This window comes from Hemiscyllium ocellatum, chromosome 18 (genome assembly GCF_020745735.1).
Source record: "Hemiscyllium ocellatum isolate sHemOce1 chromosome 18, sHemOce1.pat.X.cur, whole genome shotgun sequence".
In the NCBI taxonomy this organism is placed as follows: domain Eukaryota; kingdom Metazoa; phylum Chordata; class Chondrichthyes; order Orectolobiformes; family Hemiscylliidae; genus Hemiscyllium; species Hemiscyllium ocellatum.
This window is the reverse complement of record NC_083418.1, coordinates 47,852,822-47,868,061: the sequence shown is the minus strand read 5'-3', so window position 1 is coordinate 47,868,061 and position 15,240 is coordinate 47,852,822. Positions and strand designations below refer to the sequence as shown.

At 37.8% G+C, this 15,240-nt stretch overlaps 1 protein-coding gene across 2 annotated transcripts in view; it reads left to right on the top strand.

Moving 5' to 3' along the window:
- The window catches only part of sox6 (SRY-box transcription factor 6), a 389,285-nt gene that overhangs the window by 136,676 nt on the left and 237,369 nt on the right, over positions 1-15,240 (top strand). For both annotated transcript variants that reach the window (XM_060838517.1, XM_060838516.1), the window contains exon 4: positions 12,095-12,184. In XM_060838517.1, coding sequence (XP_060694500.1) covers positions 12,095-12,184 — 90 coding nt within the window. The remainder of the gene's footprint in view (positions 1-12,094; positions 12,185-15,240) is intronic.

Here is a 15,240-nt window from a genome sequence, read left to right as displayed (position 1 = left end):
TGTGTGTGTGGTTTTCCTGTATACCTTTGTGGTGAATTCTTCATTCGGTATTCTCTGTACCATCACGTCTAGGAATGGGAGTTGGTTGTCCTTTTCTTCCTCTCTAGTGAATCGGATTCCTGTGAGTGTGGCGTTGATGATCCAGTGTGTGTTTTCTATTTCTGTGTTTTTGATGATTACAAAGGTGTCATCTACATATCTGACCCAGAGTTTGGGTAGAACAAACAGTCTTACCACAAATTCAACCCAAACTCTGGCAGAGACAAACCACTATAAAGGCCGGAGAAAACATTACAGAAGTGCTTCACAGGAGGGTCCCAAGCACTGAGGATGTCACCTAGACAGGGGACAAAACGTTTGTAACACAAATTCCCAGCTCGGCGAACAGAACCACACAGGAATGAAATAATAATTGACAAAAAAAATCCAACTGAAAACTCGCTAAATATCTTAAATATACAACTGACCAGAATTATTTATCTGAAATAAACCTGGAAGTCAGAGGGTTAATTCTTTCCTGACTTTGTTATATTTGAGAAAAGCCATTCAAATTATGCCACTCTCTACAATGCATTTCTTTCCCTGCAAACTAAAGTTTGAGGTGAAGGGAGTGGAAAGTGAAAAATGAGGAGCAGGCTTGATTATGCCCCTCCCTGAGGGGAGCATGGTGCACAAACTGAGCTGGCACTAGATTATCTTAAGCAGTTGACACATTCCTGGATGATCAAGAGCTCAAGAAACCCAGGTCTCGTCTCCTGGAGCATCTGTGTTGATGTTTATGTCAATAACTTCTTACATGGGAAGAAATAAAATAATTCAGAGGAACCAAGAGGCAGGTCACCATGGCAGCAACCAGCTGCTTTTGGGGACATTTTCTCCAAAGCATAAATCCCTATTATTAGAAAAATAAGCCTTACTGCCTAACAATTCAAGAGTTTAAGCCATTTAAAGTTAAATTATGTCTCTCAGGCAGTTTCTCGTATTTATAAGGTCCTGTCAGTTGTATTTATAAAACTATGAATTTAAATTTAGTAGTATAGCTTTGTTTGAATTAAGTACAGATGTAGACCTGAATTATGGACTGTAATTCTTTTTGACTCATACCAATAAATAACAAGGGTGATGCCTTTATTGCTAAGAGCTTACACTTAGTGTTTAGTTTTAATAGTTGGGATTCATTCAGCCACAACTGTCCACTATAAATGTATTAACCCATTAATTTTCAATAAAACTGTTCTTAAAAATTAGAATGCAGATATTTGCAAATAAAATATGTTTTTAAAATGGATCTAACCACACCAATCTTTTGAATAGAAAATTTGGACATCTAACATGCTTTGATGTTGAAGCTCTGGCAGTTTTTCTTTTAACCTTTTTCCACTTTTCTTCACTCCCCCTTCATCATAAAGTGAAGAGTGAGCCTATGGGTAACCCCACACATTCATCCAAATGGTCAGTCTTCATGTATGAACCCAGCAATAAGTGATGACAGGTCATTTGATAGTGGACAGCTTGCCAGCAAAACCAGATCCTGTATACTCCCCAGAAAGGTCACTGACTAGCAATCATTAAAAAAGGAGGCCAAGCTGATTCACAATTCTCCTCCATCTCAAGAGTGTTGAAGCCAATTGTACCCACCTTGTCTCAGTCTCATCTGAAATCAGCTAACTCATGATAGAAAAAGAAATAAAAGTGAGGTGAGCCAATACAAGTATATTCCACTGAGGGCCATACTAAGTGCCCACATCTAATTATCACTCTGATTAAAAGATAATCAAATTGACAAACAGGAGACTACTTCAAAGTGAACTAAATCCTGGTTGATGTCCACTCTCTCCTATCTTGATATGTTAGTTATTATAAAATTATTCTGGCTGCATGAACTATACTAATTGGTATTGAAAAGTAAAATCTCATGCCAATATAATCATATGAACTCAGTCTGGCACCACAGCAATTCTCTAATTTATTTCTCATATATCTCCCAATAATGTGGTTAGTCTCTGTGGAACTTGGAAAGCAACACACTAGTACCTAACTTAACAAATGCAGAACTGGACTAATATAAGGAGTCAGACAGTGGAGTTCAGAAATAGGCATATTTCAGCTTTCATGTTGGACTAAGAATTTTCACTCTTCACATATTCCAGGTAATATTGTCCAGCAGAGCAGCTGAATATTCTCGATTTCATTCTTAATTTTAACCACATCATTTTGTGTGGGTAAAACCAATTTATGATTAGAGCAGTTTCACAAATGCAACAGACTGTCTGGAGAAAGTATGCTCCTGAAGCCTTTACGGTCATTCAGGGTCTCTTTAACTTGCAATCAATCAGGTGCTTTGGATATCTCTGAACACATAAACAATTAAGAGAAAGTCAATGAGGATTTTCATTCATAATATCTGTTTCAACCCATTTGTGTTGGTGGCACAATATTTCTAAAAGTACCAAAATCTCTTTTTAACCAAACACACCGTGGTGAGGTAAATTGCATCAAATGTCGTCATTGTATTGCTGACGAGAGACAAAATTTGCATCTGTGTTATAACTCAGCAAAGTAGTGAAGGATCAAATTGAATCCAGGATGCTATGCACAAGCTTTTTATTTATATAAGCACACCTCATATATTGTGCACCTCCAATTCAATAATTACAGTTTCAGGCTGTTCCTATATTTATGAGCGCACGTGAATCCCTGATTAATCCTTACCACCTGAATATAGTTTAACACCCAGAATAGTATACAATTAACACTCTATCTCCATGTGACAGAAGTTCTGGCACACAAACAGAAAATGCTGGCAGGTCAGACAGTGTCAGAGAAGAGAAAAGAACAGAGTTAGCATTTCAGATTAATAATCTTGCACCATTAACTTATTTTAACACAATTTCCTTCGTCAGAATGTAGGGTGTGCGGATGAATAAAATGTTTTATGTTTATTATGTTTCAACACTGAGACCTGGGATCCTGTTTCAGGAGAGTGGCCTCATGCTTTCCAACTTTAGCAGGCAATCTTTGTCGGGCTGCTGGGCTGCAAAGTTAATAGAGACCCAGAGGGCATGACGTGAACCAGCCAGCACTCCACATTTACTGTTCTCCATAACAGAGCAGATCATGCAGATTCTAATCTCTCACAGAACAGGAAATGTAAATTCTCATCCACAGTTGGCTGCATTCCTATAATGTAAAAAACACCTTTAAAGTAGCAGGTACTTTCTGTCAAACAGAGTTATTTAGAAAAAATCTGAATCATATTTGCAGTCACAATATAGCTGAGGAAATCATAGGCATGACATTCTCAGTGGTGAGCTTCATGTTAGTGAATAATGAGGTGTTAAAGTGACCTATTTAGATACACAATTGACAGATTAGCATTTACAAGAGGTAACAATAGAGCCATTAATCTGCATAGGGTATTGTGTTTGTAGCTGCAACCCATCGAGCACGTCGAAAATGACCCTTATTAGAATGCACTTTACAGAACAGACTCTCACTGAACTGAACAAGGAACAATTGTACCTTTAGACAGGCTGTACAGTTAACAGCTATACACTAACCAGACCATACGCTCTTATTGTGTTACCTTTACATTATGGAGAAGTGGTTCTTTTGTCCAAGCTGTTGGCACTGCAGGGCTTTGCCACTTTACAAGTAGGGTGGATTTCGTAGCACATTGCTCAAAAGTGATATTTCTGGCTTTTAATTCTGAGCTTTTACCTTAAATTGGTTAAGGTTTGTACCAAGCAGTGACTTCAAAACTCCAGGGTAACCTGACAGATAGCAGTAGATGATTGTCTTGCGAGACCAGCTTTGAAGGTTCTTAGTTGAAAATACCTTATAGGATAGTTGCCCACACCACGAGCAGCAGTGGAGCCACTCCGTTTGTTAAGCTGTTACCACTAGGGTTAGAGCTTCCTAGTTTAAATCAGGAAATGTTTCAAAAGTCTTTCACTATTCAGGAGACATTGGGGTATCCCTCAACTACAAACTAAATAATTGTGACCGCTTTTTAAAGGACCACAACAAATAAAAACAACCTTATTACTAAAAGAAAAAGGAAAGTAATAAAATGAGTTAATAATAAAGTTGTTGGCATCCGTTCTACATTGCTGTTCTTGTAACAGCAGGTCCTTCATAATTGAATGCCCTTGCATGGTGTTGAGTTTTTATAACTGGTAAGAAATTAACTTTAATGTTTGCCCTTATTTGGGATTTGACAGAATTTTGACTGCAAAGAAAGAATTGCTTTTGTTAATATTGATTGTAGTCCAGTCATTTCAAGTGATCTTTATTCTTTACTGATGCAAACTGTTATTGATTGATAATGCATTATATCAATGTTAGACTACTGTGCAGTTCAAGGCAGCCAGGAATAAATCACCAGGAGTCAATCACATTATGTGCCTTTGTGATCAGGATGGATCTTTTGATGTTGTGTGAAGTGCTGGATTTGGCACCCCTTGGTTGAAGACAATGGGTGGTATTTGTAAAAGCTGCAGCAAGGAACAAAACATAAATAGAAAATGAAAGTCAGTGGAAGCAGTAACTGTGGAAAGAGCAGACTTAATGTTTTGGATGTTGACTGCTCTTCAACTGTATGTCTTTCTAGATATAATTCTGAGAAAGCATGACTGGAGCTCAGACTAGTAATGACTAGCTTTTAGCCAGTTCAACATCAGACAGGGTCAGTCACTAAAAATGCTGTTGGCAGGCACACATTTTGAATACTGTACATGAGTGTGAAACAGCAAGTAGGCCCACCTGTTCATGTGGGAAAATGTATCAAACCTTGCTGGTGCATGCCTGCACCAGTCGTTAAAGTTAAGCAAATGAAACCAAAACTTTTTCTGTCCAGATTTCAATTATTAAAATGAGCAGATGGTCACCCTCCCAAATAAAACTGTTATGCTACATTGCAACAGCAACTATACTTCAAAAGTTATTCATTGGCTTGTGAGAGGTGCTACATACATGCCAGTGTTTCCATTTTTAGTCTGACAGGTTCAAAACCAGATGGGTGGTTGCCTTGTTTGACCTCCATTTGTGTTTAAATTCCTGCAACCTATGGTATTGTTCACTGTTTACATTTCAACAGAAAATAGGAGAAAGCATAAGCAGCAATGTTGAGTGAATACTCACAGCATCAGTGTGTGGAGCTCCTTAAAAACCGAGGTGTAGCAGAAGTCTTGTCAACTATGGGTTGATAATATACTGATATTGAAGTTGCAAAATGTCCAGAAGTATAAAGGTAACTTATTTGCTGTTTAAAACAAAGGAATCTAAAAATAATTTGTTTTGTAGAGTATCATTTGTTCTAATATGATACATTGTGTTGTAAGTAGTGTTTTCACTGATGCTATTTAAGCAATGGCAATGGTAAACTATCAGAATTTCATACAAAGAGACGTCTGTTGTTTTTCCAATCATAGCTGACACACGCTGCTACACCACCACAATTAAGGTGGTTATACACAGCAAAAATATGGGTATTATGTGTGTGATTCTTTCACAGTCAACTGCAGGTAAAATCCATCAGCCTGATCCACCTTCCTCTGGTGAAGAGAGAGGACCCCACTGTTTGGGCAGCTTTAAAATCTATGGCAGAATTTGTGAATGTCACCTCTGGCTGGCACCTGAGGGAGGATAGCACCGAGTGAAAAAAGCAGGACAGCAAGACAGGAAGGCTGGCAGTATAGCGCCACTCCCCTGAACCTGGGCACAATGAAGATTTTTCTTAAAAACAGTTATTTGAGACAGGTCTTTTTTAATTATGGAATAGTTTGAAAATTTACTAATACAGAAACTTCAATTGAGGGTCAACAGTTTGAAACATATCCTTATGAAGCTTGTTCCATTGTAACTTTGAAGTAATCACTTCAAATATTGGAATCAGGATCCAGTACAAAAGTTGATCATTGTATTAGTGCTCAGATTCCATAGCTTTCCACATATTATCAGCTCTTCAGATAGAATACAAGAGATCAGTTTGTAAAGCCAGGAATAAATTGATCACTGCAGTTCCAAAGAGGACTGCAGAATCCCATCTGTGGTTCCTGTGCCTGGGCCAGATCACGTTTACAGCTCAAATTATGCACTGCTGTTCATGTATAATGCCTGTATGGTTGCTGAAGCCACTTGTACCAAGGTAGAGCTCACTATAGAACACTAAGCTAGCTGTTGACCATTGAATACCATTACGATTTTGAATATTATTAAAAGTCCATGGTGGCTAATACTCAGCATCACTTAATTGTTTGCTGTTTTGAATGCTGAACTCCTACGGTTGAAGTACATGCAAAACCTGAACCATTGGCAACTGAAAGAAATGGGTTTCCTTATTTCAAGCATAGATTCAACCGGAAATGACATGTTTGATGTTGGTGATTAATCCTGCAATCCTTTATGCTGGTCCTTATGCAGTGACTACAAATGGTTGATTTCTCCTTTTACTTTGAGGTGTTTCTCCTTCACCTTGGAAAATTATCATGATAAATTTGAAAAGTCCGGTGGATCTCAAAGTCCATCTGTGGTATGCTGTTTTATCCAGCATTATGTTACAGATTATCTTTATTTGATCTCTTAATTGTTGAGGAAATCATGAACTAATGCACAAAATGTCAGAGGGTCTTAGAGTGAGGCTGATGTAACAGAGAGGGACAGTCTCATGCTGATACTCACCTATAGTTAAAAATATGGGGAGGTGGTGCAATCAATTTGACCAACCCATTCACTTTTCTGCCAATAATCCTGGTACTCTAAATAGATACTGACACTCATTTGGAAAGAAAGAGCAGAAGAAACTAAAGATTTATTTTTAGAGAGCATTTTATTATGCTGTGAAAATGTCTCAACACTCTTCCTGATGATTTATTGTGGGGGTCAGTGAGTGTTGTTTTGTGGACAAAGGTGGTAGTTAACAATGGCAAATGACAGAATAATATCAGATTACTGCCTTGAGTAAAGACTATTTTTATGTTAGATTCTTGATTAGTGACGAGACCTAACTTGCTGTAATTTAAATAACCGAGCTCTCCTCTTAACCCCATTTTGTAAATGAAAGACTTTCATTATTTTTTTGAAAATGGAGGGTAAAAGCAAATACAGCATGAGATATCTTTGGTATTATGACGACTTTTGTAAATGTGCAAATTAAACAATGCAAAAGAAGAAGCCAATCCACTAGTATTGTGTTCTCTAATTTCTGGAACAGTCCAGTTCTTACTGCACAATATGATTGTTGCCTTTGCTTTGAACACTGTAGCCTTTCAGATCAAAATGGGAGGGGACTAATACAGAGCACAATTGTTCCCAGATATTGCTTTTTCCAGATTTATAGACCCAGGCTGCCTACCAGAGCTACCCCACAGGGATAAAACTCAGTGAGTCAATTTATTTATGCAATATTGCATGTATTTTTTAATGGGGAGGCACACCAGCCTTGCTAAGCATCCTTTGATCTTCTGTCTTTAGTTTTCAATGTCTGGGTCCCAGAACTGATCTGTGCTGTCAAAAAAAAATACACAAGACTGCACAAGAAAAAGTTCAACTTGATGAGAACAAGCTGACCCCCAGCTTCGAAGAAGGCTTCAGAGCTCGGGCTTTGATTGTTAGCAACATGCTCTTTATCATAGACGTTGCGACAGAAAACGGCATTCCAGCAATTCCTGGCCTGATTCATTACAGAGGGAGAAGATGTTAATTGTTTTCATTGCTGGATACCAATAGTGTGTAGTTCATGTCATCTTTTACCTAGAGCTTGCTTTTACGTTTGCTTTGTAGTGTTGCTTATCAGTGCAGACAGTCTTCTGATCCACCTTTCTAAAGCTGTCAGCCTGAGATAACTTGTCCTCTTTGAATAAACTACAAACTGCATCAATAAGGTGACAGAGACAGAATGATCCAAACAATATTATTTTCCTTCTTTCTGGATGATAGTGCTTTTTTCCTCAAAATTGAAGGGCTAAATATTTTTATTAGAAAAATATAATCTCTGATATTTTTCTGTAAAGTGTCTTCCCTGCTCACATGACATAAAATGACATGCCAAATCTAATGCTTTCAATTTTAGTGGAAATAGAATGGCTGTGCAAAGACAAACTCTTAAAGCAGAAAACGAGGCAAGATCAGAAAATATCTCTCACATGAAATGTTGATTTTTTAAGATTCATTTGCTTACACCTCAACTCAATGTTGACTTTCTCAACATTATTTTCCAAGTGCTCCAGGTTTCTATAACTATTCGAATTCCAACGCTTTAGATTAATTAAGTGAATATGTTACTTCAGAAGCGATTCAGATCTGCTATGTAATAAGCCGGGGTTTTATCTTTCTAATAACAATTATTACTTTACTCAAACCTTAGTTGAGCTTATGACATAACATTCAAAAACTGCACCTGGTCCACAATTTAACTATAGACCTTGACGAGGTGTTAAGTGTTAACTTTGACTCAAATGTTTTGGTGATAACACCCTAATTTTGCTTAAATTAATAAAAACCTCAACTGGAACAAATGAATGGTGAACAATAAGCTTTGCAAATTGCTACCACGAAACATAAATATGGAGGATTAAAGAGTAAGTTAAACTAGAAAGCAATATGACAGAGAAAAAATAATTTTATGGTTGGATAATTTCCTTAAAGAAACAAAATCTATCAATAGGAAAAAAATAGCGAGGTCAAAATTATTGCAGCTCACTGAGGAGGTCCAGTGAAATCTAAAAGCCAAATATTTTTAAACAAGAAACACTTACTTGTAGTTGGAGATGGAGTATTTGAAGAGGCTCAGGAGATTGGAAAGCGAGCCAAGAGACTCTGTTGCTATTCTTTATCCTGTGAGGAAGTCAACGCATGGACAAATATGAGGTCAATACAGTCAAGTACCACTGTATTCACTGTTGAGTACCAAGTTTATTCATAAAGAGTACTCCTCAGAAAATGCTGGAGAAACTCAATAGGCCTGGCAGCATGTATGGAGAGAGAAAAATAGTGTTAACGTTTTGAGTCTTCAGAACTAAAGCAGAGTCGTCATGTTGTGAAACAACAACTGTCTCGCTGTCCACCCATGCTACCAGAACTGCTGAGTTTTTCCAGAATTTTCTGTGTTTGTTTTCGATTTCTCGCATCTGCCGTATTTTGCTATTATGAAAGTTGCTACTCATTTGCAATATCGGTTCTCTGAAGTAGAGTTCATTCGCAATTTCCTGCCTCTGGCTTCCCTGTTTTCCATCCCATTATTTCAAACTTCCAAAAAAATCAATCAAGCGATACATATCTAGGTGGCTGGTTCCAGCTATTTTAATGACATCTTTATTTAAACTCAGACTGAGACTTGCTTATTGTTTGGTTCATGAGGAAAAAGTGAGGTCTGCAGATGCTGGAGTCAGAGCTGAAAATGTGTTGCTGGAAAAGCACAGCAGGTCAGGCAGCATCCAAGGAACAGGAAATTCGATGTTTCGGGCATAAGCCCTTCATCAGGAATGAGGAAAGTGTGTCCAGCAGGCTTGGTTCATGAGCTGACTTAACTGGTGGTCACATGATCACTGTGGCCATCTTATGTCATTTTTTTCCCTTAAATATTTAGTCCACAAAAGGTCAATGAGCTGAAAATGAGATATTGTATGTTGAAAATGTATAGTCTATTTTTACTGCAAGACTTACATAGGTAATAAAGAACCTCGAAGACTTCCATCCATATAGGATACCTGGAGTCAAAGGGATGCACTTAAGAATCATTATGAAAATTACTGGATCCTGGTTCATGTTTTTGCAGTCTCTCTATGTACGCATGCAGAAACTGTAGTTTAGGATAGTAAATGAAATTCCGAATATAAAAGAAAGCAAGAGATGAATTGAGAGATTAGAAACAAGTTCACTTAATGTTCATAATGGGAAAAATGGTTGAAAGAATTTTATGAGATGCTATCAATGTTCACGTAAAAGAATAAAGGAGCGATTAGAAATTGTCGTCATGAAGTTAGTGGCGACACTTCATGCCCCACAAATTCACTGGAATTCTTTGAGCAGGTGAATGTGTAGGTGCACTTTATTTGGATTTTCTAAGGGCATGTTGATGAAGTTCTCCACACTCAATGTCCAGAAATGACCAGAGCTTATCGAATTAATGGCAAATTAACTTGCTGGATTGAGAGCTATTTTGGCATAGGAAATAGAAACTGATGATGAATGAGAAAAGAAAACCCTCATGGGATTTAATTTGCAAAATAATACAGCTTCAACCAGCAGCTCACAGGACAATATTTTCTAACCAAGTACTGTGAAAGATATTTTTCACTTTGATGGCTGAATCATGGCATGTTTCAAACACAACAGCTAGAAGAGGTAAAGTTTGTCTGCCTATTTAGATGAGGGTTAATATAATATAGAACAGCGCAGTACAGGCCCCTCAGCCGTCAATGTTGCACCGACCTGCCATACCAATCTGAAGCCCATCTAACCGACACTATTCCATGTACGTCCATATGCTTGTCCAATGACGACTTAAATGTACTTAAAGTTGGCGAATCTACTACCGTTGCAGGCAAAGCATTCCATACCCTTACTACTCACTGAGTAAAGAAACTACCTCTGACATCTGTCCTATATCTATCACCCCTCAATTTAAAACTATGCCCCCTCGTGCTCACTGTCACCATTCTTGGAAAAAGGCTCTCCCTGTCCACCCTATCTAACCCTCTGATTATCTTATATGTCTCTATTAAGTCACCTCTCAACCTTCTCTCTAGAGAAAGCCCCTCTGCCTTTTCTCGTAAGACCTTCCCTCCATACCAGGCAACATCCAAGTAAATCTCCTCTGCACCCTTTCCAAAGCTTCCATATCCTTCTTATAATGTGGTGACCAGAACTGTAAATAATACTCCAAGTGCGGCCACACGAGAGTTTTGTACAGCTGTAGCATAACCTCATGGTTCCGGAACTTGATCTCTCTATTAATAAAAGCTAAAACACTGTATGCCTTCTTAACAACCCTATCAATCTAGGTGGCAACTTTCAAGGATCTGTGTAACTGGACACTGAGATCTCTCTGCTCATCTACACTACCAAGAATCTTACCATTAGCCCAGTAATTTGCATTCCGGTTACTCCGACCAAAGTAAATCCTTCACACTTGTATGCATTAAACTCCATTTGCCACCTCTCAGCCCAGCTCTGCAGCTTATCTATGTCTCTCTGTAACCTACAACATCCTTCGTCACTATCCACAACTCCACTGACGTTAGTGTCATCTGTAAATTTACTAACCCACACTTCTACGCCCTCATCGAGGTCGTTTATTAAAATGCCAAACAGCAGTGGACCCAACACCGACCCTTGCGGTACACCATTGGTAACTGGACTCCAGGATGAACATTTCCCATCAACCACCATCCTCTGTCTTCTTTCAGCAAGCCAATTACTGATCCAAACTGCTATATCTCCCACAATCCCATTCCTCTGCATTTTGTACAATAGCCTACTTTGGGGAACCTTATCGAGCACCATGTTGAAGTCCATATACACCACATCAACTGGTTTACTCTCATCTAGCAGTTTGGACTCCTTCTCAAAGAACTCAATAAGGTTTGTGAGGCACGACTTACCCTTCACAAAATCGTGCTGACTATCCCTAATCAAATTATTCTTTTCTAGATGATTATATTTCCTATCTCTTATAACCTTTTCCAGTCATTTGTGCTTCCAAAATTGGGAACATGTCCTTCAGCTCTAGTAAACCTTCTCTACTCTGTCCAAGCATTCTGCTTTAAACATAAAACACCAAGTGTTCTGTTTCATACCAACAACCATGTGATTGTCTATTAGTGTGAACTAAAGGCTGCTTTGCTTTGTGGGCCCTTAAACTTATGGTTCACATGGGGCCAAATTGAATAAACATTTTGGCAATTATCAATGGAATTTGGGGAGTTGCTGTTTAGTAACTAATTGGTAATAAATGGTGATTATGTTCGGACAATGTGCATGCTATTCATTAATACAGACGCCAATGAAAAGTAATTCCATGAAAGGATCAGTATATTTTCGTTGGGCAGTAGTTTTGATTTATTTCATGTGATTTTTATTTTTCTCTCCACAGAATCATCTTGTGTTGAGAAGTTTCTCTCAAAGGACTGGAAAGAGAAGATGGCTGGACTCAATACAGGGGAGATACTTGGTGAGATCAAAGGTATGTCGTCAATTTGAACTATTGCCTGACTCTCAGGGGACAATAATATTCCGAAGAAAAAAAACTTTCAATACAAAATGGAGAACAACTAGTTAAACTAATGTAACTAAATTAATTCTGTAGTAATTAGAGGGATTAGGCTAGATATCCCTTATGATAGTAGGATGCAGGAAGATGTTTTTTTTTGTTCAATGTCTTAGACAATGACATCTGTGTCCACTTGTCTTTTATGTATGGTTAGACTTCTTTTTATAACCATCATAAACTTGAATGAAATATTTTCACCATGACTGCACCTGAATGCATAACCTTTGTATCAGGCTCACTCAGAGTAACTCATGCAGTGCCATATGTGTCATTGATTGTTAGTGCAGAGGATACTCCAGGATATAAAATTATTGTTACAATAACACAAAGACTTCCTAATTTTGATGTCTTAGACACATTTTATATTAACTTGCATTTTGTCCCAGTGTCCAAACATCCCATTTTAATGTACAGCAGAAATTAGATGGAGGAAATGGAAGTGACTGTAAATTTCCTCTGATTTCACAATCTTGAGACCTGTACATCTTAAGGCACTGCTTTCAGTTTGTTATTTCACCTTGGATGACCAGCAACACATAGTAAAGTCAACAGATGTACCTAATCAACCCATAAACTAAATGCTAAATCTTGCCACCCCTTGTAAAACTAAAGAACTTTATCTTAAATCGTCATTGTAAACAACAAACATTTCTATATCTAGTCATTTCTTAAGAGTTGTGTTTTTTTCTTTAAGTACAAAAGTAGTTTTTGAAATATGAATGTTGTTGATGATGGCACATAGATTTAGGAACTTGAGGTGTGGTTCTATGAGATAAACTCAGTTATGCAGTTGATAACATATGGTCACACATTGGAAAGAAAAATGTATCCTCATAATCACCGTCCTCAAAATTATCCTGGTCTATTCACAGGCAAATGTATTGCATTCCAATTTGTGTTGTCATCTTACAGACAAACAATGGAACCAAGCAACTGCTTGATCTGTTTTGATGTCAGTTTATGGTCATGATTTGGCCTGAGATGCACACCCAATCTCCAATTTCCAATCATGGTTCCCTTGCAAGTGTTCACTTGTTTAAGTATGCTTTTGTGGTATCTTGTTGCTTTTTGATTTCCTCTGTTTTCACATTGACATTGTTTTTAGATAACATTTATGATTTAAGGATGGTCAGTATCATGCAAGTGTTCTGACCAATCATGAATTCGGTTGGTGTCTTTTCAGTCACTGTGCCTGCTATAGGTCGATATATGAAAAAATGGATATGAGTGGATAATTCAGATGTTTTCCCCTCTGACATACTACCACTCAGACTGTCTGTGAATACATTGTTGATTTATTCAAAGCCGTCATTTAATTTCAGATTGTATTGCAATGTCAGAGTGGTGAATTCTTGATAGAAACTTCCTGAACTGACAGGAAACTGTGGTCTTTTACAGTGATAATCTCTGGCCAAGCTAATTTTGCAAATAACCCGTGTAGAATATCAGTGACTGAATTTGTGGCAGTAGAATTTGATAGTGATTTCATTGATTTGCGAGTAGATGATGAACAACAACGATAAACTTCCACAAATATTTATTTGTAATTGTTGCCACAGTTTAAGTGACCACCAGGTCAGTTGCAGTGGTCCTGAACACAATTTATCAAGTTTTTTATTGAGTGTACAAACATGGAGTTTCTAAGGAGCTCTTCAATAGCATAATTTATTGCTGACCCCCAGAGCACGTCACAGGATCATCATTCATTTTAAAAACACATTGCATCTTTTCCATGAAGGACACCAATTCACATTGCTGTAGTATTTTCAGGATAACATTTTGACTACGTGCAATACAGCCGTTATTAAATAATGCCGAGTTCATTTCATAATCTAGTGTTGAACCTATTCTTCCTCCAATTCTTAGGACAGGTTTAGGTACTGGCCTACTTTCTGCAATGTGCTGGTTGTTGCGAATTCATCCTTGAAACCCTCCTGTTTAAGAACAGATACAGTCTTATCAGGATTCACTGCAACCATAGTGTTCAATAGCTTCTCTGTTGCTAATACTTTATGAGACTAAGCATGATAGGTACACAGCTGCATCAAACTCTGAGATATCCAACCTCAAAGTTGTGCTGATGAAGACAATCCAACCATCTATAGATCTTGAAAGGTCAATGCCCTGATTCTGGTGAGCTCGCAACATTGTCAGCACTTGGTGATTGTTGCAGAAATTGAATTTGCCACCATAGAGATACACGTGCCAATGTTCACAGTGTAGATGCAAAATAGAATCTCCCAATTTTTGAAAGCAGTTTTGCAATTCCCAACAATGCTCATGATGTACAAATAATTAGTCATTTCCTTCCTTCAATCCACAGTGACAGTGCAGCTACTTTCACATTTCTTGATATTTTTGTTTGCAACATATGGTTCAGAATGTGGGTTAGAATGTGTAAGGATTGGCAGAGATGCTGTCTTCACCTTTAACATTTCAATGGTGTTTACTCCGTAATTGTAAGTTCCAATTGTGCATCTTCACACACTAGTTATAGATGTGACTAAGCAATCTTTGCATACATACAGGAGCTGTTACTTCAGCTGCTGTCACTCTGTACCATAAGAAATCAGTCAAGGACAATGCAGATGTAGAGTGTCAAATTGTGTTCGACTGAAGTGAGAACTGCTGATTGTGTGCAACTCTGCCTTTTCCATCGACAATAATGGTATCCCCTCAATGCATGACAAGACCGACAAAATGATCCTCTGAAATGTGGTAGGTGCTGAACTTAGACTGAAGGTGATACTGCAATACCAGAAAACACCTTTGTGAGTAACAAAAGCTGTATTATACCAATTTTGCTTCCCTAGTGACGTTTAAATATAGCTTCATTGTATGTAGAGCTTCATGAAAACTAATATATTTATGAAATATGCTGATGGTTCTTATATCATGTAAAATAGATAATATCTGGAACAATTGTTTTGTTGACTTTCTGAAGGATGACACATAGATTACGTTTGCCA